The sequence below is a fragment of the Quercus lobata genome, chromosome 1, assembly GCF_001633185.2.
Source record: "Quercus lobata isolate SW786 chromosome 1, ValleyOak3.0 Primary Assembly, whole genome shotgun sequence".
In the NCBI taxonomy this organism is placed as follows: domain Eukaryota; kingdom Viridiplantae; phylum Streptophyta; class Magnoliopsida; order Fagales; family Fagaceae; genus Quercus; species Quercus lobata.
The window spans coordinates 298,977-324,529 of record NC_044904.1 but is presented as its reverse complement, the minus strand read 5'-3'; the positions used below and the strand labels follow the sequence as shown (position 1 = coordinate 324,529).

Below are 25,553 nucleotides of genomic sequence, written 5' to 3'. Positions count from 1 at the left end.
AAAAAAAGGTAATTGTTCTACATTACTTAAGAGAGTATTTTGTGTATAGTATAATTTATCCCACTCTTCCTTAAAAATTACTATAACTTTTGAGTGGAATTGTGGTGTGCCTTTATGTTAGAACTAATTTTCCTCTCCTGTGTGTTTGTTTATCCAAAAAAAAAAAAAAAAACAGAATTAGGTCTCCTTCACTTCTCCTCCCCAAGGGCTTAAAATAAATAATATTAAGGGGGAAAAAGGAAAAGAAACAGAAAAAGTAATATTTAGTTGGGCAGCTAAACATGATGGCCCAATGGCTCTTTCAATTGTTTAATGGTGTGTGTGGGAACTTGAACTTGCGCGTGCGCCGTCATGAAATTTCTTGGAAATTAAGGTGAGGCAGCCTGCCGCCTGAATAACTAAATTTCATATTTTCGGTTTTGTGCGACAAAGGCAGGAATAGGATGGGTCAAGTGCAGAGCGAGGCGGCGGCAGCAGCAGAGCAGTTATCCCCTGCAGTAACACCACAATCGGATTCTCACGCTGCTGCCGCTACTTCCTCCATAAACTTGGACTCCCTTATTGCTGGTACCTCTTAATCTATTTCCCCAACACCCCTCTGCCTCTGCCTTATTTCTCATTTCATATTTCACGGGAATCCAATTATGGGTTTCATTTTCATGCCTTTCTTTTAATTGTTTTCGTCTTTTTTTTTTAAGGAATTGCTTGTAGATCTTTTATAGCAGTAGTTTTAAATGTTGTAGAGGTGAACAAGGGTTGTCATTAGTTGCTTTTATTTTTATGGTATACAATGTTACGTGTGTTTTAATTTAGATATCAGCATACCCTATAATTAATCAACTGTAAGACTCGTTATCATTAATCCAACCCCCCAAAAAGTTAATTAGGATTTTGGGATGCCATTGATTTATTCTATTGTTAATATTTTCTTCTTTTATTTGTTACCAAAATGAAGTAGCTGTAGCCTGTAGCCTGTACCTGTGTAGTGTCAGTGTCTGTATGAAATCATGTCAAGTTGGTGCTTCTTTCTTCTAAACATGTGCAGAAAAGGATCAGCCAACCCGATTTTCTACTGATATATTTATAACACTTACAATCCCACCTTCTCATTTGACATGTAGCATGAAAGACTTAAATTGGGGCTCTTCAAAATTCAGACTAGAAAACAAAAAAAATAACAAGAGGCATTTATGAATGTAGAAGAGAATAAGAAAACAGTAAACCAAGACTTACAAACTTTAACTTTAATTTATATTTTCAAGACACTTATTTTGTTTCAGAAAGCCAAGATTTGCATTATGTTACAACTTTTGGTGGTATCTTATTTAAAAGACCAAAGCACACAATTTTTTGGCTATGCCGAGTCCCAGAATATAATTAAGTCACATTATTTTTAATAAACGTATATAAACTCCCCCCCAACTCCCCTAAAAGAAAAAAAAAAATCCAAAAGAATTTGTACCACATACTACATATGTTATTGAAATGCTGGTGTCCTCATTCTTGTATACCTTGTTGGATAATTATATTTAGAAATTGGTGCAATTTCTGACAATCCTGTCTTGTTTTGCATTTACAGAAGCTGCTGCATATGGCAATGATGAGAATGAGGTTGGTTCATTTTAAAGATTTAAACTTACTTCTCCATTTCAAAAGTGAATAATTCAATTGAAATTTCCATTTTTCAGTCTCTCGAGGCAAAGGCTCAGAAAGCTTTAGAATGCCCTTGCATAGCTGACTTACGAAATGGTCAATGTGGATTTCAATTTTCAGAGGCATTCCTTTGCTTCCTCAAGAGTACGGCTGAGGAAAAGGTAGTTTTGACCTAACACATTTGATTGTCTCTACTTTGTGCTGATGTTGGATCTCTTACATGCAAATAATTATTCCTGTATACCTTTTCCATATTTTTACTCCCTATACTTTATGACATAAAACTTAGTATGGCACTTTAAATGTGATAAGGAAAAGTTAGGTATGGGGGAAGGAAAATAACACCTGAAAAAATGTATTGCATCAAAATTGAAGCTGTCAAAATAGAACATACTATGTTCTTTTAGGTAGGAAATACTGCAGTTCTGAAAAGCTGGCAGTAAATTATACATCTTTAGATCCTGTTTCTTTTTGGTTACTTCAATGATCATTTGGCTACTGTGGAGACAGGAGAACACATTAGGATTTAGGAGTGTTTTCTTAATTTTTTAAATACTAATTAAGATGTTGATTGAATTTTCATATCTCTCATCTTCCCAGCTACCAAATGGCACATTGTTGGATTTGAGGGCTCATATATTTGTAGTTTGTTGGCATTTCTGCTTATTTACATAACTTGATGCTGTCAATCTGCCTTTACAAGGTTGATGGCCAGGAAATTTTTAAAATGGATGCTTGGGAAGTTAGGGACCATCGAGTCTTCCCTCACCAGAGCATGGTGTTTGTAGGATCAGACTGAATTTGATAGCATTCTATCAACTTTTTATTATTTTTAAAAGAATCTCTTAACTTTTGAAGGCGGCTAACCTGTTACATTTTTCTTCTTTGAAGGGCTCAGACTGTGTGCACCCATTCGTGGCTTTGCAGAAATGTATTAAAGCTTACCCCAATGCCTTCTCCAAGGACATTCTAGAAGAGGATGAAGTCAAGAAAGAGGAAAAGCCAACGGAAGAGTACAAAATCAGGCCTCCTCTATGGGCCAAGAAGAAGTCCAAAACCTGAGCTTTTGCTTAGGAATCAGAAATGATTGAATACTCTTTGTGAATAAAAGTAACTTTTGTTGTTACAAAGCAAAACAATGATTTATACTGACATGGATAAAAAGATGCCCGACATTGTTCCGTATATTTGTGATTTCACATAGAATGTGAATTTTTCTCAATGGAGATCCACTGAAGCATACCCATAAGGACCAGATGATGAGGAAGATATGGCTGGGGATAAATGCAGTACTGTTATGCATTTGTACTGGATTAAAAGACAAAAATGATGGTATGATAAGAAATGACCAGGGTATGTGAACTCTGATTTGTAATATCAAAACTTAACTATAATTCTTTAGCGTGACATGCCTTAGGTTTAAATTGTTCACAATATAATAAGTTTTTATTTTTATCGTTCTTTACCCTTGAAAATAAATTAGAAGATTCGACATATTACTTTCAATTGCAACCTATCCTCTTGTGGTTTGGTTTTATGTTTTATGATCTATCACAATTTAGTCCCACAAAACTTTTCATTTGCTAAATTTTGATTCTTTACTGCTTATATAAAAATTAAATTATAAAGGGGTCTTTGGATTGAACCCTACTAAAATTGAAATGTCCTTTTCAAAATGTTAGAATCTTGTGAAAAATAAACAAGAAAAGAAAATCACATTTTTGGGAGGCAGAAGGGAGAAGAAAAGACATTATCGATACTACTATTTAAGAGCTTCTTCCATTTAGACTTTAAAATTTTGATGTCCCAAACTAACCTACGGTAACTGCACATATATCCACAATCACAGTTCATTTGTAAATGATTTTTTAATTATTTTTTTTCTCTCACTTCGTTACTGACCCATTCTACTCACATTCTTCCTCAATTTTCTCTTCCCCTTCGTCTTCCTCTTCCCCTTTGTCTTCTTCTTCTTCTCTTCGTACAAAATTGCTACCCCAACCTAAGAATAAAACCACCGCCTGGCCCAGCCTTAACCACCAGTCAATGTAGTATCACCCAAATACAAAAACCCCAAAACTAAAATTAACAATAGGTCATTATAGAACCAAGCAAAAACCAGATGAAATCAAATGAGGACCATGGCGGCATGACACCAAGTGGGAAGGGATTGGAGGTGCCAGTAGTGGGTTGCTACAACGGGGATTGCTTGGGTTGTTGGCAGCGTTGTGATGCTGGTGGTAGTGTGATTGTGTCAAGTTTGAGATGCTGTTGTCTTCTTTGTAACTTGTGTTTGGATTGGTTGGATATGTGGTTTTGATTTGAGTATGATTTGAGTTATTTTGTTGGGTAGTTTATAGAAGAAGAAGAAGAAGATGATGATGATGTGGATTTGGTTTGGGTGTGATTTGAGTTAGTTTTTTGGGTAGAAGAAGAAGAAGCAGCGGCAGCGAAGAGCAGCAATGACGGTTGAGAGAGAGGTTTTGGAGGAGAGAGAGGTGAGGGGTGAGAGGATTGGTGTGGTTTGGTCTGGGATAAGAGAGAAGTGAGAAGTGCAAGTTATCTTTAGAGAGAGTTAAATAATAATTAAAAAAAAGAATAAAATGATTATTTAAATAAAAATAGTATGTATAATAGATAATTTGATGTGGTTAGTGTTTTTGAAAAACGATAGTGTAAAATAGAAAAATTGGGTTCTTATACTAAAATAGATAGCAAATTTTACAAAGACTGGTTCAATTGCTCTAATAGTCAATTGAACTCATATCTCTCTATTTATTTATTTTGAAAAACTCTGAAGGAATGTCAAAATTTATTATTAGATGAAGTATAAATTTCTATGAAAAATTTACTATATTATAAAAACTGGTTGATCATTTTCAAAATTTTACCTATTTGTAAAATGTAAATACTGAATAAATTAATTACATTAAATAAAATAAGAAATATTAAAGAAATATTAAAGAATGAACCATTTACATTCTTTATCAAATAATATTAATTTTCAATAATAGATAAAAATTCAATAAAAAAACTATTAAGCTTAAATACAAAAACTTAATATGTATAATATGTAATTGTATTCATTCTTAATTGAAACGTGTTGGTGTGCATGGGATTCAGGGATTAGAATTGAAAAAGTTCGGGAGAAAAAAAAGAAAAAGAAATGCATTAGAAAATCAAGTTGATTATTATTTTCCAAATTTTATCCTAAAATAAAGTAATTGTAGTAGGGAAATTAAAAAAAATAAAAAAAAAATAAAAAAGAAGAAGAAGAAAAGAAAAGAAAAGAAAAGAAAGGAAAAGAAAAAAAAAGTCCGCCCAAAAATGGAAGGGGGAGCACATTTTATATGAGAATCGAATTGAATCGAGTCGAAGGAAAAGGAAGCCCTCTCTTTAGAAATCAGAAATTGATTATGGCTTTGGCTACTGCTACTGCTACTGCTTCTACTTGTAGTTGTTCTTCTCAATTGCTTCCCCGCCCTAAGTTTTCAACACTGCCTTTTCCAATTCCATTTGCTAATCCAAGTCGTTATCGTCGTTTGTCAATTTCCTTTGCTGCTGCTGCTGCGGCGAAGAAAGATTCCAATGCTATCCAGTCCCAAGACAGCCACAAGAAGAAGAAGAAGAAGAAGAAACAAGTAGAAGTGGAAGAGGAAGAGGAAGTGGAAGAAGTGGAAGAGGAGTTGCCTTGGCTTCAAGAGAAGGCCTTGGATGTGGTTGAGTTCACTGGGTCCGTGACTCAGGCCATTCCCGGTCCTAGAGTTGGCACCAGCTCTTTGCCTTGGATTCTCGCTCTCCCTTTAGCCTATGCGGGTCTCACCTTCGTCATCGCCTTCGTTAAGACTGTCAAAAAGTTGTCTTCTCCCAGAGAAAAGCGCAGGAAATTGGTCAATAAAAACGCTTTCCTCTGCAAATCCATAGATCAACAACTGCACTCTTTAACGCCTGATGCCCTCAAGGCACTCGAGAAAAAGACAGGTTTTGGGATGCAGGAAATATTGCGAAAGTACATTCGCTATGCTTTGAATGAGAAACCCTTCAACCCTGACTTGGTTGCTCATTTGATTCACCTCCGCAAAGCTTCTATGTTGGATGATTCCCAGGTTGCTTCCATTTTAAATGACATTTCTGCTCGGATTGTGCGCGATAAGGGTACGTACTTTTTCATTTTCTAGATTCAAGACTCTATTATTTCATACTTGCTGCTTGTAGTTGTAGTAATGACTAATGAGAGTCTCAAAAGTTTTTCTATTTGACCACTAGGCAGGCAATGACACTACAATTTGTTTGGAATGTATTCTTCTGTGTCATACTCTTGTCCTCAAGCTTTTTTGTTATACATTAATCCCACATTCAAACAATCTCGACTTATTGAACCACCACAGGCAAAATTAACTTCTCCTCATGCGCCTTGAAATTCCTACCTACTTTTTCCTCCCAAACGAAAAGACCTTCTTGTGATTATGGCTTGCAACAAGTAATGCTTTTTTATTCTTGAGACATCTGAAACTGCAATTTACTACCATATGATTGCCATTATAACATCTTTAAGGGAAAAACCATACCCTTTCTATATAGAATTTCACACTGGTTTTTCCTCCCTTTGCATATAATCTAGCTGCAATACTTGCTTGTTCTCTTATTTGGACTAATTATGACTTCTTCTGTTTTCAGTTCCTTAATCTAGTTAGTTTCCCTTCTGTATATGTGCTAACTTTTAGGACATATTAATCACTAATTTTGTAGGAAACTGCTGTAGTTATTTATGCAAATTATGGTCAATTGATCAACTGTGAACCTCTTCCTTTGGGGCATAAGGATTGTTAAGGTCACACTGTAACATTATTTTTTATATTATTAACTTACACATGCACACAATGAGTCTTGAACCTATGGCCTTACCTTCACCCACACTATTGAGAGGAAGAAGTGCCATTTTTTTTTTTTTTTAGTTAGAGCACATTGGCTCCTTGTAACTTTATTGCTAGTAGGCAGCATCATAGGTAGTAGACCCTGTATTGTGTTTTGATTGGGACTCTTTTTCTCTCTAGGCCCTGAAATCTAGGATTTGTTATTCTAGTTAAAGCTATTCACAACCTAATACAAGACATGCTTTACAAAACTAGCTACTTGGAAGCAAACCAAGGGGAGGAGACCTTTGTTGTAATGAAAGCTTATGCTCTTTTCTCTTCCATTTTATTCTTGATTTATTCTTCTCTTCTCTCACCCTTTACTAGTGATGGGATGTCTACATTGCCGACTTTCTCATCCCCTTGTGCACTTGATATAATTGAATTTGCCAACTTAACCTTTTGAAGGAACATTTGAAAAATGAGAATTTAGTTAGAGAAATACCTCACAATTGATGCTATGCTATTGGATACTTATGGCTTGTCTATGATTTTCAGGCCCAGTTGTCATGGATATGTCAGGTTATTCTGAAAAGGGTTTCAAAAGAAAACTAGCTGTTCAGGCCCTTTTTGGAAAGGTTTTCTATCTGTCTGAGGTAAGTGGCTTAACGGTTGTTGCATTGACTTTTTAACAACACTACATTGCTTGCTGATTAATGCATATATCTAGCTCTTGTTAGTATAGTACACTTTTTTACCCATTTATGTTCATTTTTCAATGTAAGTTAATTCTGTGACTGGTTGAAAAACTGCCTCAAGAAAGGGGAAAACAAAAGTTTTTCTTGGAATTCTTTTGGCCCTTGTTCCTCTTTGAAGTTTTAAACAAGTTTGCAAGAGTTAAACCTGCCTGACTCAAGCGTATCAAGTAAAGGTTTATACCTTCAAATGGTTGAGTAGATCAGTAGATGTTAAGGTTTATGGCTTTAAAAGTATGGATAACCAGCTTTACTGTATTATTGGGCCCCTCAAAACATTCTTGAATAGAAATGGTTTTTGATTTCTGAATGAGGAAGACACGTATATGTCAGATTTGGCACTGGGCTCCATGATCCTGAATTTTTATTCCTAATGTAGCATAGTACATATCTGACATTCATGTAAGAATTCCCAGTATATTGTTGTGCACTTAACTTGCATATGATTGTGCCAGCTAAGTCCATCCTTTGTTGGAAGAACATTAAAATCAGCAACAGATCTAAATATCTTTAATATGAATTTCTAAATTCTGACTTTTAGCTTATGTTCTTTTGGGGGTGAAAGGGGATGGGTCGTTCAAACCAAGTTGCATGTAAGAATTCCCAGTATATTGTTGTGCACTAAACTTGCATATGATTGTTCTGGTTAATTAAAATTTTGGTCAAACAAGTAGTTTCAAACTGACTTGATTACTTTGAACTTAATTTGTGGCTTGCTCTGGATTTTAATGCATTGAAATTGATCATACTTTTGTTTGACTTTCTGGGCCAGCTGCCGGAGTTCTGTTCAAGAGATAGCTCCTTGGTTGTCAAGGAAATTTTTGGGGTTACAGAGTATGCCTCGATCCTTAATTTTGGACTTTTTGGTTCTCATAAAGAAACAAAGGAGTTAAAAGTGCTATAAATTGTCATTTTGACACATTTAACTCTGCAGTTTTATTTCTGTGTTACATTAAAATCATTGTTTGCAGTGCTCACTCAATTTTTGTTTTTTCCTCCCTCAGTGATGATGCAGACAAACTTAGGATACACACTCTCTCTGAAGCTGGGGATATGGATTCGCTTGAGAAGATGGTTGATGGTTCAGATTCAGAAGATTCTAGTGAGGAATCACCTTCTGCTTCTTGATTCACATGTGCAAATTCGAAGATTCTAGTGAGGAATCACCTTCTGCTCCTTGATCCACATGTGCAAATTCACTTTCTATTTAGCGCAGAATGCTTTTAAGAAAGGTTGTGGGGGCTTTTTCACTTACTGGGATGGCGTTATTGAAACTTGGTTACGGGTTTGAGCTATGTTTTAACAAGTCCTGTAAACTTGAAATTTTTGATGAGTGCATCAGTTCAGATTCTTTCATAGGTCACTTTTAAGGAGTGTGTATGATTTCAATTTTGGTTGGGAATTTTCAGTACCTGAAAATCAGTGAGGTTCCATTGACATGCCGAATATTTTGGCTTCAAAAGATAAAGGTGAATTGCAATTTATTATTTTTATTCATTAGGACTGGCTTTTGTTATTGTGATTCTTGTGACAGATATTCTTTGTTCAAATGACAAGATGCTTGGAGGTATAATATAAGTGATTAAAACCAACAGCTTTTGGCTGGTTTGTGATTTAAAATCCTTTGCTTGGATTTGGAGGTTAGAGTACTACTTTTTCAGATGGGCTCGCGTCACCTACAAGTCTCATTCACTCATCTCTTTCTTCATTGACTTGGCAAAAGATATTAAAATCCTTTGATTGGATCAATTAGAGCTTTGTGGTATTGATCGGTTGATCAGCTTTCTTGATGGTGTGTGCAAGTAGTGAATGTATATTAATAATGTGTTGAAATTTTGAGACATGCCCTTTATTTATTGGGTTGGGTCCTGGTTAGAATATCTCAATCCAAATCATCATCCCATATAATCCGAACTTTGAGTCTTGAGGGTGCGCAGAAATAAGAAAGAAAGTGCAAACTATTATTAGTGAGTCCATGAGAACCATGCATGGTGTTAGAGCTCGGTCCGTTTTTACTACTACTAAGGAGTGAAGTGGGCTTGCATTTACCTCAAGTCCATTAGTCGATTGAACCTCTTGCAAGCGGCCCCATATGCTTCATTTGTAATTCGTTGAAAAATATCAGCGGGAATGTTTGTATAGGCAAAAACAGGAACAGGACAGTATTATTAAATGCATAACAATAAAACATTAATCCTAAGTTTTTGTTTTTGGTTTTTTTTGTGTGTGCCGCAAAACTATGTGTTTTTACTTAAAATTTTGCATAAACAAAAAAAATACAAAAGAAAATACAAAAATTGAACTAAAGAAAACGGTATATATATGAAATAGTAAATTTTGGCTTAACAAAAATTGACTAATAAAAAAATATTTCTAGAAACATAAAGAATGGCACAACATTTTCCTAATACTTTTATAATTTTGTTATATTTTACTTTAACTTGTAAATAATTGACACTTTAGCAGTTGTGAATATATTGTGACAGTAACAAGATGTCTTAACATTTTCATGAGAGAAATACTATGTCTACAACATTTTCATTACAAATCATAAGTAAGTTGTTATGGGTTGTTATTGGTGAGTAAAAAAGCAATTTCATTAGTAAGTTTAAATTAGAATAACAATTACCATCTAAGATTTGTTATGAAAATGTTGTAGATGTAATATTTTTTTCTTTCACAATACCTTTATTTTTAGTTGTGGTTAGTTCCGGTATGATATTTTATTATTTTATTTTGACATATAAGGAATTAATATCTCAACAATTGTGACATTTGCTCTTTCAAAAGTTTTAGTCTCTACTAATTTTAAAATTTTTTTTTTTTTTTTTTTTTTGGGGTTCTTTGGTTGGGATTTGATAACCAGTTCTGAGGCGGTGTATGAACAAGGATGAGCCGCTTATAGATGGGCTTCCAAAGGAGTATTATGATGATGTATGTATATATGTAGTTGTCAATATGCATCAGCTATGGCATTCTTTTCACCTTTTCTTAAATGGGTGTCTCTTATTTTTCTTGTTTTGCTATGTTGGCTGGATGATTGTTCTTTTTTGATTATTGGGTATTCAAATTTATTAATTTCCTGAGATGGGTCAATGGTAGATTTCCCATATATGCCACTAAATCATTAATTTGTGCGTGTATATATATATAGGTATAGTGTTTGTAAAATGGTTAATAGCAGTCTCTGTGTGTAACTTTGCTAAAGGAATTTATTAGAGTGGGTCTTATTGATTTGTTTTCGAGCTGATAACTAAAGGCCCACTGTCTGCTACACTTAGTCCTGACTAGAGTGTTTTGGAATTTTTAATACAAATTAATTACAGTAAAAGAGTGTGTTGGAATCATTTGGCACCACACCAATAAATGGTTTGGTATGTTTTGACAGTGATCACATATTTGAGATTTATGTGTGCAAAATTACATCATGCAGGGTCATGTTACACTTGAGCGGTTGAGCCTCTATTACTATGAAAAATATTAGAATAGCTTATGAAGTTAGGCTTGACTCAATCTCAGTCAATTTGAAGTGCTTTTCTATAACAGCTTTAATGGAATGCCTTCATAGCTTACAAATTGAGCAATCTGAGTTTATTGTTTATGAAATTACAATTGACATGCAAGTTAAAAGACGAACCTCTTTTCACAGTTGCCTATTACCAGTTAAGAAAAATTTATTTTGAATTATATTGCATTGTCCATGTCCTCCAGAATTAAATTTAATTTATAGCATTACTGTTTCCCGTTTTATTACTTTCATATATAGCTTAATCCAATGTTATAATTTTCTTAATTCTTGAAATATTTTGTTAAGATTATGATCACTCCCTCAATTGAATGGATAACTGGTCCTGATTGATGGGTTTTGGGGCATCGTGTGCATTCTGTATATAACAATATGTTGCCTAAATGACGTGTAGCATGGAATTCTTACAAAGGTAGACTGAGGCCTTCTAAATGGGTCATAAGGAGTCAGAAGGAACACATGGTGGGTCCTCCTAGTGGGTCACGGGTGCAAAAAAATCCTGTGATAGGCTCAGCCCATTTTAGGTGTGATGTAGGGATTTCTAATAAAGGTAGTTGGAGGAATTCTAAAGGGGGCATTAGGAATCTGAGGAAGGCTGTGGTGGGTCCTTCCAGTGGGTCAGGAGATCAATGTTTGTGTCCCACGGTGACCCAAACTAGTCTGGGCTCTTTTCAGTCTAATAAATTCTGCTTCTCGGGCCCAAGTGTTTATGAATTGGGTGAGTCCTATTCTATGACTAGCCCAACACCCCTGGCCCACTTGAAGATAGCTTTATTACCTCCTTCAGACAAGCCCAAGGCATTAAGGTCCATTCTCAAGGTGCCCGAGCGACAGGTAGAGCTTCCATTGCTCGTTGGTTGCAGCGGGTCTGATGGTATCAGCTCCGATAGCCTCACGGTGGCCGGGATTGGGGCTAGGTACAACTCCGATGGTCTCACGGCGAGGCCGACGGTGGGTTTTAACAACGGGCTTGAGAGGAAAAGCTCTTACAGCACCGCGGTGGATGGGTTGGAGCTTGGAACCAGCTACGACGGTCGTGTGGTGGCTCCAATGGTTGTTAATCGCTTTTTCTCTGCTGGGTTTCTCTCTAACAGTCACGAGGTGGCTCAGATGGGAGCAAATGGGTGCTCTATTGATGAGTTCAACTCAGTTGACTTCACGCAGGGTCTGGGCAAGACTGTCATGGTCAATTCGCAACTCTTGAAAGGTATTTTCTTAGCAGATATCCTTAAGAGACTATTGGCTGCAGGTTTTGTGGAGTTTGGTGTCAATAGAGGGGTTAACGTTGGTAGTAAGTGTGGCCTATCTATTTTGGATACCTCGACGGTGGAGAAAGTGGCTCTCCCAGTAGCGGTTTTGGATGAGGAGGAGAGTCTGGTAGTTTGTGATCCACTGTTGTAACACCCCGACCTAATTTTATAATTAAACTATGTGTTTTGAGTGGTTAAGTATTATTATTATATTAAGCTACTTTCTTTTATAATTAAAAGAGGAGTATTTAATAAACATATTATTTTATAATGCCATTGAATAAGAATTGTAGAGTATAAATAATTAAAATGACTATTTGTATTATAAATATATACTTAGTATGTGCAAAACTATATTAAGTGGTTAAGTTATGAGATATATATATATATATATATGTATGTATATATGTATATGCAAAGTGATATTATTTTTGTAGAAAAGTGTGAGTGTGAATGCAAGAAATTATTTTGGTAGAAAAGCGAGTGTGAATGCAAGAAAGTTGAAAAGATGAGTTATCCTCCCTTTCCTTAGCAATATACGTATGTCACCCAAGATAGTTCACCCAAGATATATTTTGCTTGACTTCTTGACTACACCAAGAGGTTCATCTCTTATTCTTCTTTCCCTATTCCTTTTCTTTGTCTTATTTCTTTGTTCTTTCCTTGTACTTACACGGCAACACTTCTTTTTCTTCTTTGACTTTCTCAAAGAAATAAGACTCAAGAAGCTCTTTTGCTCCCATTTTTCCACGGGTCCACACAAGAATCTGAAATTCTCACCACATTTTGCTCTCTTTTTCTCTTAAGGAAAGTGTTAGGAAGCTCCCTTGAGTCTTTCTCTTGAGTCCAAGGGTTCACACAACAAAAGAAAGAAAATTCTCTTAACTCTTCCCTCACTTTCATTCCCACGGGTCCTAAACCAAAAGAAAGAAAATTCTCTCAAGCTCTCTACCTCTCATAATTTTGGGCCCAGCCACTAGGAAATGGGGAAATCCTTCCATGCAAGAGTGATTCTATTTCTTCTTGGAACCAGAAATTTGGTAAGGGTCTAGCTACTCTCACCTTAGAATACATAATTTCTTCATGGAATCTTTAGTATTGGTATTTGTGGTTTGTGAAATTAGGGAACTTGTAAGTCTATATATATATATATATATATATACATATAGTGTTTTAAGAAACTTTGAAATTGTGTTGGTGATTTTTTGAAGGTAGATTAGGGTTTTTCCTAACTAATGATTTTATATGATTAAGAAAGTAAGAAAAAGTTAGGATGAGTATTTTTATGCTGCTGCTGGATTTTTGGTTGTGTTTATTTTACTCTAAATGGTTAAATGACTAAGTATAAGTGTTTTATAACATGTCCAATGAGTGTATAAAAAATCCCCATATGATAATACCATCGTTTGATAATTGTTTGTGAATTTACGATAAAACGTTACAAAGCTGTCACTGTGACAGATTCTGTGTTCATGCATGGTAAATTATGTATTAAATTGAATATAGTGAATTTGGAAGCTAGGGATATTTCCTATGGAATCTAAGACACATGTGATTGTAATGGAAGTGATCTCACAGCATTTGGATGAACATAAAAATAATGGTTTAATTTATAAGTTGCATGAAATTCTGTCAGGACAGATTTGAGTATGCCATCTTGTGTGATTTTTAGTAAATCATGGGTTTATGATTTGACTCCGAAATTTTTATGGTTTATACTGGACATATAGGGGAGTAGTTATGTAAAATTTCATGACAATTGGATGTGTGTGAACAGCTCATTTGTATTTTACAAATGAGGCATACGCTGCTGGAATAAAACAGTGAACAGTAAGGGACATGCTTAACTTTGAGGATTTAATTCCAAAGTTAGGGTGAATGTTTTGAGCTATAATTTAATATGCTTATCTTTTGGTATGTCTCGATCATAGATTAATTTTTGTGGAACTTTTTTTGAGGTTTAGTACTCAAAGGAGGAGTTCTAAACCATGAGACAGTTGTATTCATGAAGCTGTTTTGTCCGACGTGTTGTATGTTACCATATGAATGTATACAGTTACATGACCATGCTTAAAGGATTTTATATTTATGCATGCATTATTGCTCTAACCTCAAAATACCTTTTGAAATAAAGTTGGCTCTTCTAGAGATATGAGATTAATATAAGAATGTTGGTTTTTCTAGGATTTTGTACTTATTGTTGATGAATATATTTTTGTTTGTGGGAACCTCGTTGAGGTGGGATTAGGATTTCCTTAATTCTAAGAAATAGGCTTTGAGATGAATGTGTAAGTCTATGACAAGGAAATTATGGATAGTAATAAGTTTTGATTTATGGTTTAGGTGTTATCAGTATCCAGGTCTAAGCTCCTTCGACTGTAGGCTCTCGGTTCCTCTGCTTTCAGGTAAGGGATAAGTTATATGGGCATTTGGTAAGTCATGAGGTTATTTTGAAGTAGATTATGTATTAAAAATGTTTTTGATTAGAGATATGGCATATATTCATTATTCTGACAAGATATGTTCGTGAGTTCTCGAAACCCTATGTATATGATTTAAGTAGATTGATGCCATTACTAATTTTCACGAACATGATGTTTAATAAAAAGAATGGAAATGCTATTATTATGAAATGTTATGCAAAAGAAGAAATTTCAGTATGATGTAAAAGTATGAAATGTTTTCGGGTTATGTCCTCTGATGATCTGAACTCTGTCAGTAGGGGTTAATTACTGACTTTCCATGGAAAAATGTTATATGATAGGCCATTAAGTGGGACTGGCTCTGCTGTACCCGCCCCTTGTTGGTTACGGCCAACTTGTGGGGGAAGTCAACCTACCCCCATGGTTGAAAAATATGTATTATGATGTGATCCCGGAAATACCTGGCATTGTGGGGAATGCTGGATGCCTAGCACCGTGGTGTTAGAAGCCTCCCAAATAAGTACAGATTTATTAGATATGGACTAACCAATATGTTATGAACAGCTATGTTATGTTATTAATCATGAGAGAATTATTTTGTTTAAATGCATTGCGAAAAGTAAAAGCTCTCATGGCAAGAAGAAGTTTCTGATGAAAAGAAAAGCTGTTCATTAAAGATAAAAGTTCCGAAGTTCTGTTATGCTATAAAGATAAAGATTCTGATGAAAGTATAAGTTATGTTTAAAAGTTAAGATATCTGTTTTTATGAAACGTTAAGTTTTATGACCATAAAAGATATAGCATTTTATGAGAAGAAGTGTATAAAGAAAAGTTTTCTTATTAGTCAAGATATTTCTAGTTTAATACAAAGTTACCGATTATCTGATTCAAGTTAAAATAATTATTTTGTAATGAGAATATATATATGGCGACTTTGTAGGAAATGAAAGAAGTTTAATTCGAAAGGTTTTGGTAATATTAACCTGATAAGAAAAAGGAGAACAATTATTTTCTATGAAGAGTGTATAAACTATTATTATGAATAGTATAAAATACTATACATGAAAAGATGTTCTCCTGTTCGAATATTCATAGAATGAAATGATCTGATTTACATGCATCCTTATTGAATTCTCATATATCTTACCTTTACTGAGCTGTGTAGCTCACCCCTTCCACTCTTTCAGTTAGCAGGTTTTATTTTGGAGCCGAGGGAGCCTTAGTCGAGTTTTGGAAGGAGCTGGTTTAGTTTTATATGTATAGATCCTAAATTAGCAATATAATGTTTAGATTTGTAGCATTGTTTATTTTAGGATCTAATGAAAGTGTATACCTTAAAGTATTAAGAGATGTATTATGTGAAATTCCGAATTTGAACAATTGGTGAATTATGTTATTCTTTGGAGTACAATGTAGATGCTCTGAATGTCAAGTGAAAGGTTATATCATTTAAGTAAAGAAAAAAAGAAAAAAAAGAAAAAAAAAAAGAAATAGGAAAGCTTTTGTAAAAGTTTTCAAAAAGTTAAGTTGGTTCTTGTTAATATCAGGTTCAGGCTTGATATTAGCATGCCGGTCATGGTCACAAACCCGGGTACTGGGTTTGGGGCGTGACAACTGTTGACTGTTATCCCTCCGGGGATGGCTTTGTCAATGGATGTGCACAATGATTCTGAGGTGTTAGATATTGGTGGCACGCTGGATGTCTCTAAATGGGTGAAGAACAGAATCCCAGGTTTTAGTAGAGTGATTGGGCTTTCTGTTAATCGTCATGAAAAGTTGTGTATTGTTTATCTTCAAAGGCTAGAAAGGGAGATGGTGGTTATTAACCAGTAGCGGAAGAAAGCAGCTGCTAACCAAAAAGTAGCATTTTCCACGGGTAAAAGGATAAGAGAGTTGAGAAATTTAATTTCAACGGTTAATTATGATGGGAGATAGTGTGGTGGAAGTGCGGTAGAGACAGTAGTGGGGCCATAAAAGTCTTTATGAAGCTGAAAATGGTTTCATGAAATGTTAGAAGTTTGAATGATTCCCAGAAACGTTTGGTTGTGAGGAACTTGTTACGTGAGTGGAAGTGTGATGTTCTATGCCTTCAAGAAACAAAGCTTGCTGGCATAGATAGGCAGCTGGTTTGCAGTATTTGGGGCTGTTTGTATGTGGATTGGGTGGCTTTAGATGCTGATCAGACGGTTGGTAGGGTATTGATTATGTGGGATAGGAGGGTTTTAGAAAAGTTGGAAGTTCTGGTGGGCTCGTTTTCGGTGTCCGTTCAGTGAAAAGGTGTGGAGGATGGTTTTATTTGGGCATGCTCAGGGGTGTATGGCCCAAATGATAACAATTTGAGGGGTGATTTGTGGGATGAGTTGGTGGGTATTCAGCAGTATTGGAATGTTCCCTGGTGTTGTTTTGGGGATTTTAATATTGTTCGTTTTCCTAGTGAACGAAGGGGTGGGTCTAGGCTTACTCCGGCTATGGAAAAATTTTCTGAGTTTATTGAAGATTTAAACTTGATAGATTTGCCGTTGGAGGGAGGGAGTTATACATGGTCTAATGGTACTGACCAGCCATCCATGTCTAGGATCTATAGGGCTCTAGTGTCACATGACTGGGAGCAACACTTTCTGGATGTGACCCAACGGATTCTACCACGACTAGTTTCAGATCATTTCCCAATTCTCCTGGAGGCAGGGGGTATGGCGAGGGGAAAAAGTCCCTTCTGATTTGAAAATATGTGGTTGAAGTCGGACGGGTTTGTTGACAGAGTAGACTCATGGTGGAATCGCCATTCTTTTTCGGGTACACCCAGTTATGTGTTTGCTAAAAAATTGAAAGTTTTGAAAGAAAACATTATTCAGTGGAATCGCCAAGAGTTTGGCAATGTTGGGCGTAGGAAGAAAGATTTATTGGGGGCTTTAGAGTTATTAGATGCTAAGGAGGGGGTTCTTGGACTCACTGAGACGGAGAGAAATGAGAAAAATGAAGTGAAATCGCAGGTAGAGCATCTTATTTCTATAGAGGAGATCTCCTGGAGACAAAAATCGAGGATGTTATGCATTAAGGAGGGTGATAACAATACTAAGTTCTTCCACAAGATGGCCAATTCTCATAGAAGGTACAACCATCTGAATTTCTTAGAAGTGGATGGCGTGATTTATGAGGAAGGAGCAGCAGTGGCTTGGTACATGAACCATGTCTTGATCGTTTTTAACATTTATAGCATCAATTTGTTGGATAATTTGGTTTCAGCTCCCCTTCCGCTAGAGGTGCAGTTTTGAGGAAGATCATGAAGTCTCTTCATCCTTTTAACTTTAGCTGATATGACAGCCCTTGAGCACTGTTCACATCAGGCAGAGGGTGGCAGAAAATTGATGGGACAGCCCTTAGTCCATTTTCAAAGGCTTGGTTAGTTGCTTGTATTTTTTGTTTGGGCTTGCTCACAAAGGGCTGGGTTGTGTGCACATGTTGCCATGGGCTTTCATTCCACATGGAGTTTATTAGTAAATATTATTGGGTTTTTCATAAATACTTGCAATGGGCTTTTGAGCAATTAGTTGTAATGTTTGAAACAATAATACAAGTTTCAAAATACTTTTGTAAATACTATTTACTTTGATGAATTCCATGTTGCAATAATGTTCATGGTTTCTAATAATCGCATCATAACTTAAACGATGAGCTTGTGGGTTTGAATGTTTACCATGAGTGTCGAAGGCGTATATTATGGATGTCACGATGCAAATGATGTCCATGTATTTCATGGGTTTATAACAATAAATATATGTCATGCGTCTAACAATCATAACTTTCCATGGGCTTTTACAAGATGATTGCCATGGGTTTTGAGAATAAATAATTCATAAATTCCATGAGCTTGTAATATTGTAATAATATGTTTAAGAATAATTATGATATAGTATTTTGCCGAGTATTTAATAACCTTGGGCTTTAGATAGAATAGTGCCAAGTAGTTAGCTTGGGCTTTTAATAGTGCCAATGTAAGTTGAGTTTTTGATATTGTCAATGAGAATTGGGCTTTGATATTGCCAATGAGAATTAGGTTTTAAATAGTGTCAACGTAAGTTGGGCTTTTGATGTTGCCAATAAGAATTGGGCTTTGATGTTGCCAATGAGAATTGGGCTTTGATGTTGCCAATGAGAATTGGGTTTTGGATAAATAAATTGCCATGTGTTTAAATCATGGGCTTTGATCATGGATTTGAATTCCATTGATAAAATTGTTTTGCCATGGACTTGAATCATGAGCTTCTTAAATATTGCCAAGCATAAGTATTCTTGGGCTTTAAATAGAATATGATAATAAAATTGGATAAAATATGAGTTTTTGGGCTTTTTGTGATAATTTATATCATAACCCAATTTAGATAATGAGATATGAAACATTTGTGATTAACATAATAATAGAGCAAAAAATATTTGGGAAAACCCAATAACTTATTAGTGGTGTTTGAAAATAAATAGGTGGTACCCAAATAAAATTAGGTGTAAAAAAAAAGTACCCGTTATACCTGCAGATCCAAAAAGGAAGAGGGAGCAGAAAGGAAAAGACGTGGTTGATGCTGGAAGATCCCATCCGACCTGAGAAGACGAGGCCCAACGAGCTGCAAAGCAGCAAAAAGTTAGCCACTTACCCCAATGGGGCTTGGAGAGAGCTGACACTCAGCCTCCAGAGCCACAAGCCTGGCTCCCAGCACCCATGCTCGGCGGTGAGCCCATGAGAGACGATGCTTCAATTAGGGACTTCAATGGGGGCATTGGGAGCCACGTTGCTTTGGCCCTGGAGGAGGCCTTATTACTCCCCAAAGACATGACCGAGCTGCGGGGTATGAGGAAGAATGAGATCTTCCTCAACTGCAAAAGATATTTGGCCATGGTATGAATTTACTGTTAACTTATAGTCCCAATATGTATATTCGTTTTTTTTTTTTTTACTTGTTGTGATATTGATCCTTCTCTTTTTAGGCCATCCAAAACACTTTCAGGCTCGAACAGATAACTAATTCCAACTATCAGCAACTGGAAGACGAAAGAAAAAGATGGACGGTAGCGGTGCAAACACTGACCATCTCTGAAAATAAAAATGCAGAGCTGAAGAAAAAGCTGACCGAGGAGGAGCAGGCCCGCCGGAATGCTGACTCGGCCTTGGACGGCGCGCAAAGGCAGGCTGAGGACCAGAGGAAGCGTCTGCGTGAGGCAACCGATCAACTAACTGTTGCTAGGGAGCAAATGGCAGCACTTAAAAAACAACTGGAGGAAGCCCAAAGGCTAAAAGATCAGGCTGAGAAGTCCCAGGCTGAAGCTGAGAAGGAAAGGATTGAGGCCAAGAAGGATAGGGACGAGGCCGAGCAGAAGGGTTACGACCTTGGAGTAGCTGAGACTGAGGAAACCCTTAGGGAAGAGGTCCCAACTGTGTGTCGTATTTACTGCGCCCAAACTTAGGATGAAGCCCTTAACCAAGCCGGGGTTGAGGCTTCATCTAAGTTGAAAAGCAGAAAACATGTTTTACCCTTCTGCAATACGAGCCTCAGACCTTCCTTCTGCTCAAGATGAGGTGGCTTTTACAGCTGGTGATCCAGGTAAAGAAGTACAGCCTCAAGATCCTCTTCCTCCCAGCCAGCAAGGGCCAACAAAAGAAACTGATGCTTCCTAAGAAGCACCCTCGGACAAGGCTGCAGTTGTTCTGGAGGTAGGAGTAGCTTCCCAGGGCTTTCAGCAGGACCTAGCTTCAACTGTCATGCCCGCTGAGGGAGCCTCCAAATATAAGGAGGGAGCAACTACCTCGGAGGCAGATGATCCAGCCAACAAAACCTCCAAGCTTTAGATTAAGCTCAAAGAATAATCTTTCTTTTGTAATATAATTATGACTTTTGTGAGGGATTTTGTTCCCCCCCCCCCCCCCCCCTTTTTTTAGATATATTTTAATGAAGTATGCATTTTTACCTTTTTGAACTCGTTTGAGTTATTGTTTATTTCATTTTTGTTTTATTTGTTTTGTTACTTTGGTTTTGAGTAGTTTTCACTTTGACTGTCCTTTGCTTGTATGAGAGAAAAAAGGAAAACTTAGTTCACACATGCTTTTAATTGGCAGTTAAAATGGACGATAAAAATTGAATCCGTAACATTACACAGACATATTTTGAATATATATACATCTATTCTAGTGAGTTTAACCTCGAGAAAATATCCAAACATTTGATTAGATAAAGTTAAGTCTAGAGCACCTCAGTATGCTTTAAATGATGCTCATAAGCTTATTGAGGTTTATATCTTTACTAGGTGATCACAAACCCTGTGATCCGAGAATGGGAATTAATGGTTTACTCCCTTTAAATGCTTAAGTTCGTGTTGAACCAGCACTTTAATAGTACGAGAGGGTATTAACTTCTATTGGACCTGTTTAATGCTTCAATAGACTCCACTAAGTTTATGGTCCGAGGAACATGACATAACTTAGTTTCTGTTTAATATTTCAATAGATGTCATAGGGTATTAATTTCCACTAAGTTTGTGGTCTGAGGAACCTGACATAACTTAGTTTCTGTTTAATACTTCAATAGATGAGGAAACACATGACATATAATCAGGATAAACTAAAGGGAAACTAAACAGGACTATTTTTTATTAATAATAATACCTCTTTAGATTGTTTACATTCCAAGGGTGAAGTACAGCTTTCTCATCTAGATCTTCCAAATAATAGGCACCTATTCCCGCCAAGGTTTTAAAACCCAGACCGTTCAATGAACCGTAAAAGGAAGAGGTTTAAGGTTTTTGAGGTTGGACCGAGGTCGAACCGAGGTTGAACCGTGATGACGTCATAATTAATTTAATAATTATTTAAAATATAAATAAATATATTAAATTAGTAAAAATTGAAAATTTATCTAAAAATAAAGATAAATAATTATATACATACATATATATATATATTTAAAATTTTTGTTAAAACTCTTAAGTCAAGACAAAGCTCATTTGAGTACCCCATAATTTTTATTTTTATTTTATGAGACCCAATAAAATGGTAAAGAGATAAATTAATGTCTGCCCATAGCTAAGCCCATTTGACAACCCAAACAATTTTTTTTTTTTTATGCCCAAGCCCATTTGTATAGCCCACCATTTATGAATTTAAAAAAAAAAAAAAAAAAACTATAGGATAAATACGGAAGAGCCTAGAACTAGAAGTGGTTGACAGTTGTTTGACTTGTTTCAAAAAAAAGAAGTGGTTGACAGTAAAGCAAATAATGTTTGTGGTTGACAGTAAAGCAATAGGCAGTAAAGCAACAACAAAAAAGACAACTTCATTTACCAAAAACAGAAGAAGACTCCAGAGGGAAAAATGAAGAAACAACATCATCAAAAACACAGAGAGGGAGTGCGAGCGAAACAGAGAAGAAGAATAGGAAGATGGCAGTGTGATCTCAAGTCTGATAGCATCTCACGGTGGTTGAAGCTTCAGCCTTCAACAATGGCCATAAGTGTGTAAATACTCTGAAGGGAGCTGCGTGATGTACTCTAAGCTTGTTTTTCTGTGTTTTTTTTTTTTTTTTTTTTAAGGTTCAGATTCAAAAGGGAGTAGGGAACCGGAAGAAGCGGTCTATTCACGGTTTTCAGAACCGTACGGTTGGACCGCGGTTGGAACGGTTTTCTACTTTTTTGGCATAGAACGGTTCTTAAGGCTAAAAGAACCGTGTTTGTGAGAGGTTCACGATTAATCCGGTTGGACCGTACGGTCCGGTCCGGGTTTAAAAACCCTGATTCCCGCCACTGAAGTGATCCGATATGGTCCTTCCCAATTAGGCCCCAATTTTCCTCAGGCTAGATTCTTGGTGGTTCCCAGAAATTTCCTCAGTACCAGATCTCTTACAACCAACGGCCTCAGCTTTACATTGGTATCGTAACCTTGCTTGAGTTTATGCTGGTAGTAAGCCAGTTGGACCATTGCATTCTCCCTTCGCTTTTCGATCAAGTCTAGACTCTTCTCCAATAGCCCATCATTACTGCCCGGGGTAAATGCACTAGTTCTCAACGTTGGGAAACCAGTTTCCAGAGGGATTACGGCCTCGGCTCCATATGTCATTGAGAAAGGGGTCTCTCCTGTTGACCATCGAGGCGTTGTTCAATACGTCCAAAGGACATGTGGTAATTCCTCCACCCATTTTCCCTTTGCGTCGTCCAACCTCTTTTTAAGTCCATTCACTATAACCTTGTTGACAGCTTCAGCTTACCCATTCCCTTGAGGATAGGCCGGAGTGGAATATCTATTCTTTACTCCTAAGTCAGAACAGTATTGCCTGAAGGCTTTACTATCGAATTGAAGGCTATTATCCGAGATAAGGGTGTGGGGAACCCCGAATCGAGTAACAATATTTTTCCATATAAATCTTTTGACATCTACGTCCCTGATGTTAGCCAAAGGTTCAGCTTCGACCCACTTGGTAAAATAATCTGTGTCGACCAGCAGATACTTCTTGTTTCCTAGTAACTTAGGGAAATGGCCTACAATATCCAAGCCTCATTGAGCAAAAGGCCAAGGGCTAGATAGAGGATTAAGGACTCCTCTGGGCTGGTGAATGTTTGGAGCAAATCTCTGGCACTGATCACATTTTCTAACATATTCTTGCGCATTCCTTTGCATGTCTGGCCACCAGTATCCTTGGGTAATAGCCCGGTGAGATAAAGATCTTCCCCCTGTGTGACTTCCACAAATTCCTTTATGTAGTTCCTCTAGGAGTGACTCTGATATCTCGGGATGTACACAAAGCAGATATGGCTCAGAAAAAGAACGCTTATATAACTTTTTGTCCTCAGACAACCAAAATCGAGGAGCTTTCCTTCGTACTTTCTCAGCTTCTGACTTATCTCCAGGCAATATATTCCTTATGAGGAAAAGCAGTATAAGGTCCATCCAGCTCGGTCCTAAGTTGACTTGATGGATCTGAAGCAAGTCTTTTCTCGTTGGGGTAGGGGTGTATAAATCTTCGATAATTATCACTTGGGGCAAATTCCGTGCCGAGGAGGTGGCAAGGGTAGCCAAGGAATCTGCATGAGTGTTTTCACCTTTGGGGATATATGACAAGTCAAAAGATTCAAATTTCGTTTGTATACGCCTAATTTGACCCAAATACTCCTGCATCCTGGTATCTCGGGCTTCTAGTTCTCCCTTTACTTGTCCCACGATCAGTCTTGAATCTGAGAACATTTTCACTACCTTTCCACCCATTTTCTGGATCATAGTCATTCCCATCAGCAAAACTTCATATTCCGCCTCGTTGTTTGTAGCCGAGAATCCCAACCTCAAGGACTTTTCAATGATGATCTTTTCAGGGGATACTAGAACTAGCCCCACTCCTGCTCCCCGTTGGTTTGCTGCTCCGTCCACATACACTTTCCAGGACGAGGGGTCTTGTGTGGAGATTAGGCCAACCGATTTTTCATCCATGTCATGTTGCTTCACTTCTGCTTCTTCTGGAAGCTCAGCAAACTCGGCTACTAGATCGGCGATGACTTGGCCTTTCACAGAGGTACGAGGCATATATTTAATGTCAAAAGCCCCCAGAATTGTGCCCCATTTAGTAATCCTCCCGATATAATCCGCACTCCAAAGTATGGATTTGAGCTATAATTAAGTTAAAACAACCACAGTGTGCGCCTGGAAATAATGGGAGAGTTTTCGTGTAGCATGCACTACTGCCAAGATAGCCTTTTCTAGTGATAAGTACGGCACCTCGGCTTCATGAAGTGCCTTACTTACGTAATAGATTGGTCTTTGGATGCCACTGTCTTCTCGTATCAAAACAAAAATTACGGCATGAAAGGCCACCGCCAAGTAGGCAAACAGGACCTCATCCACCTCAGGACTGGACATGATAGGTGGCCAAGATAAGTACTCTTTCAGCTGCTAAAATGCTACAACACATTTTTCAGTCCACTCAAATCCTTTCCACTTATGTAGTAAAAGGAAAAAGGGTCTGCACCTATCTGCGAACCTAGAGATAAATCGGTTCAAAGTAGCAGTCATCCCTGTCAGTTTCTTCACCTCCTTAGGGTTTCGAGGTGCTTGTAAGCCATTAATGGCCTTAATCTGATCTGGATTTACCTCAATTCCCCTGTGAGTCAGCATGTATCCCAAAAACTTTTTGGAGCTTACTCCAAATGAACACTTTGAAGCATTCAAACGTAGCTTGTGCTTTCTCAGAATTCCAAAAATACTCGTAAGATCTCCCATATGCCCGGAAACCACTTTGCTCTTTACAACCATATCATCGATATAGACTTCAATGTTTCTGCCCAATTGTGGTTTGAACATTTTAGTTATCATCCATTAATAAGTAGACCCTGCGTTTTTCAAACCAAAGGACATCACTTTGTCATGATAATTTCCAATGGGAGTAACAAAAGCTGTCTTTTCTTGATCATCCAATGCTAACAGTATTTGGTGATATCCTTGGAAGACATCCAAAAAGCTCATCCGAGGATGGCCTAATGTTGCATCCACCAATTGGTTTATTCTAGGCATAGGAAAGGGGTCCTTGGGACAAGCCTTGTTGAGGTCAGTGAAGTCTACGCACACTCGCCATTTCCCAGTCTTCTTCTTCACCACCACCGTGTTGGCTAACCATTGAGGATAAAAAAACTTCATTGATAGCCCCTGCCCGCTAGAGCTTGGCCACCTCATTTCTGACAGCCTCGGCGTGCTCTTTTGACGGACGCTTAGGTGGCTGTTTATTCGGAGTGATGGAAGGATTAACATTAAGATGATGATAGATGAAGCTTGGGTCTATACCCAGGGCTTCATACGCGCTCCATGCGAACACATCAACATTTTCTCTAAGGAATTCAATCAATTGCTCCCTCTCCTGCGAAGGCAGTTTAGCCCCAACTTGAAAGAATTTCTCCGGATCATCGTCAACAATTACCCTCTCCAGATCTTTGCATTTTGCCTCGTCGGCTGGTCTATTTAAGGGTAATGTCGAGATTTCTGATTGCTATAAACCATTATCAGTGGTGGCCGAGGTCTCCGCCTTTGGCAGATGTTGGATAACCGCTACCAGGCATTGTCGGGCTGCAGCCTGACT

General features: G+C 37.1%; 3 protein-coding genes and 1 long non-coding RNA gene across 6 annotated transcripts; 3 read left to right on the top strand and 1 right to left on the bottom strand.

Annotated features, from left to right (window-relative positions):
• The first annotated feature begins 285 nt into the window (after nucleotides 1-285).
• Nucleotides 286-3,118, top strand: LOC115967242 (mitochondrial intermembrane space import and assembly protein 40 homolog). Its single transcript, XM_031086337.1, has 4 exons — nucleotides 286-567; nucleotides 1,580-1,611; nucleotides 1,689-1,814; nucleotides 2,545-3,118. Exons 1-4 carry the CDS (start codon nucleotides 444-446, stop codon nucleotides 2,713-2,715), a joined length of 453 nt encoding a protein of 150 aa, XP_030942197.1. The 5' UTR covers nucleotides 286-443; the 3' UTR covers nucleotides 2,716-3,118.
• A 1,842-nt stretch (nucleotides 3,119-4,960) lies between these two features.
• LOC115967166 lies at nucleotides 4,961-8,772 on the top strand. Its single transcript, XM_031086253.1, has 4 exons — nucleotides 4,961-5,808; nucleotides 7,065-7,162; nucleotides 8,034-8,095; nucleotides 8,266-8,772. The coding sequence occupies exons 1-4, from the start codon at nucleotides 5,004-5,006 to the stop codon at nucleotides 8,387-8,389; spliced, it is 1,089 nt and encodes a 362-aa protein (XP_030942113.1). The 5' UTR covers nucleotides 4,961-5,003; the 3' UTR covers nucleotides 8,390-8,772.
• Nucleotides 8,773-12,814: 4,042 nt separating this feature from the next.
• On the top strand, nucleotides 12,815-15,898 carry LOC115976685. 3 transcript variants are annotated; one of them, XR_004089512.1, is made up of 3 exons: nucleotides 12,815-13,077; nucleotides 14,381-14,469; nucleotides 15,648-15,898. It is a non-coding gene; the product is annotated as an uncharacterized LOC115976685 (long non-coding RNA). The 3 variants fall into 3 exon arrangements; XR_004090555.1 differs by having other exon boundaries at nucleotides 12,816-13,077; nucleotides 14,381-14,442; XR_004089087.1 differs by lacking the exon at nucleotides 15,648-15,898 and having other exon boundaries at nucleotides 12,824-13,077; nucleotides 14,381-14,773.
• Nucleotides 15,899-22,990: 7,092 nt separating this feature from the next.
• Nucleotides 22,991-24,784, bottom strand: LOC115992271. The gene is made up of 3 exons (XM_031116422.1): nucleotides 24,453-24,784; nucleotides 24,230-24,335; nucleotides 22,991-24,094 (listed from the first exon to the last, which is right to left on the bottom strand). Exons 1-3 carry the CDS (start codon nucleotides 24,782-24,784, stop codon nucleotides 22,991-22,993), a joined length of 1,542 nt encoding a protein of 513 aa, XP_030972282.1.
• Between the last annotated feature and the right edge of the window lie 769 nt (nucleotides 24,785-25,553).

Bases quoted from the DNA above. Each gene is read 5' to 3' on its own strand.
- LOC115967242 (XM_031086337.1), top strand. From the start codon at position 444: ATGGGTCAAGTGCAGAGCGAGGCGGCGGCAGCAGCAGAGCAGTTATCC. The intron at 568-1,579 runs GTACCTCTTAAT...TTGCATTTACAG, and splicing joins CTTGGACTCCCTTATTGCTG to AAGCTGCTGCATATGGCAAT. The intron at 1,612-1,688 runs GTTGGTTCATTT...TCCATTTTTCAG, and splicing joins ATGGCAATGATGAGAATGAG to TCTCTCGAGGCAAAGGCTCA.
- LOC115967166 (XM_031086253.1), top strand. From the start codon at position 5,004: ATGAGAATCGAATTGAATCGAGTCGAAGGAAAAGGAAGCCCTCTCTTT. The intron at 7,163-8,033 runs GTAAGTGGCTTA...TTTCTGGGCCAG, and splicing joins AGGTTTTCTATCTGTCTGAG to CTGCCGGAGTTCTGTTCAAG. The intron at 8,096-8,265 runs GTATGCCTCGAT...TTCCTCCCTCAG, and splicing joins GAAATTTTTGGGGTTACAGA to TGATGATGCAGACAAACTTA.
- LOC115992271 (XM_031116422.1), bottom strand. From the start codon at position 24,784: ATGTTCAAACCACAATTGGGCAGAAACATTGAAGTCTATATCGATGAT. The intron at 24,336-24,452 runs GTGCAGACCCTT...TATCATGTCCAG, and splicing joins ATCTCTAGGTTCGCAGATAG to TCCTGAGGTGGATGAGGTCC. The intron at 24,095-24,229 runs GTAAGTAAGGCA...ACTTAATTATAG, and splicing joins TCCAAAGACCAATCTATTAC to CTCAAATCCATACTTTGGAG.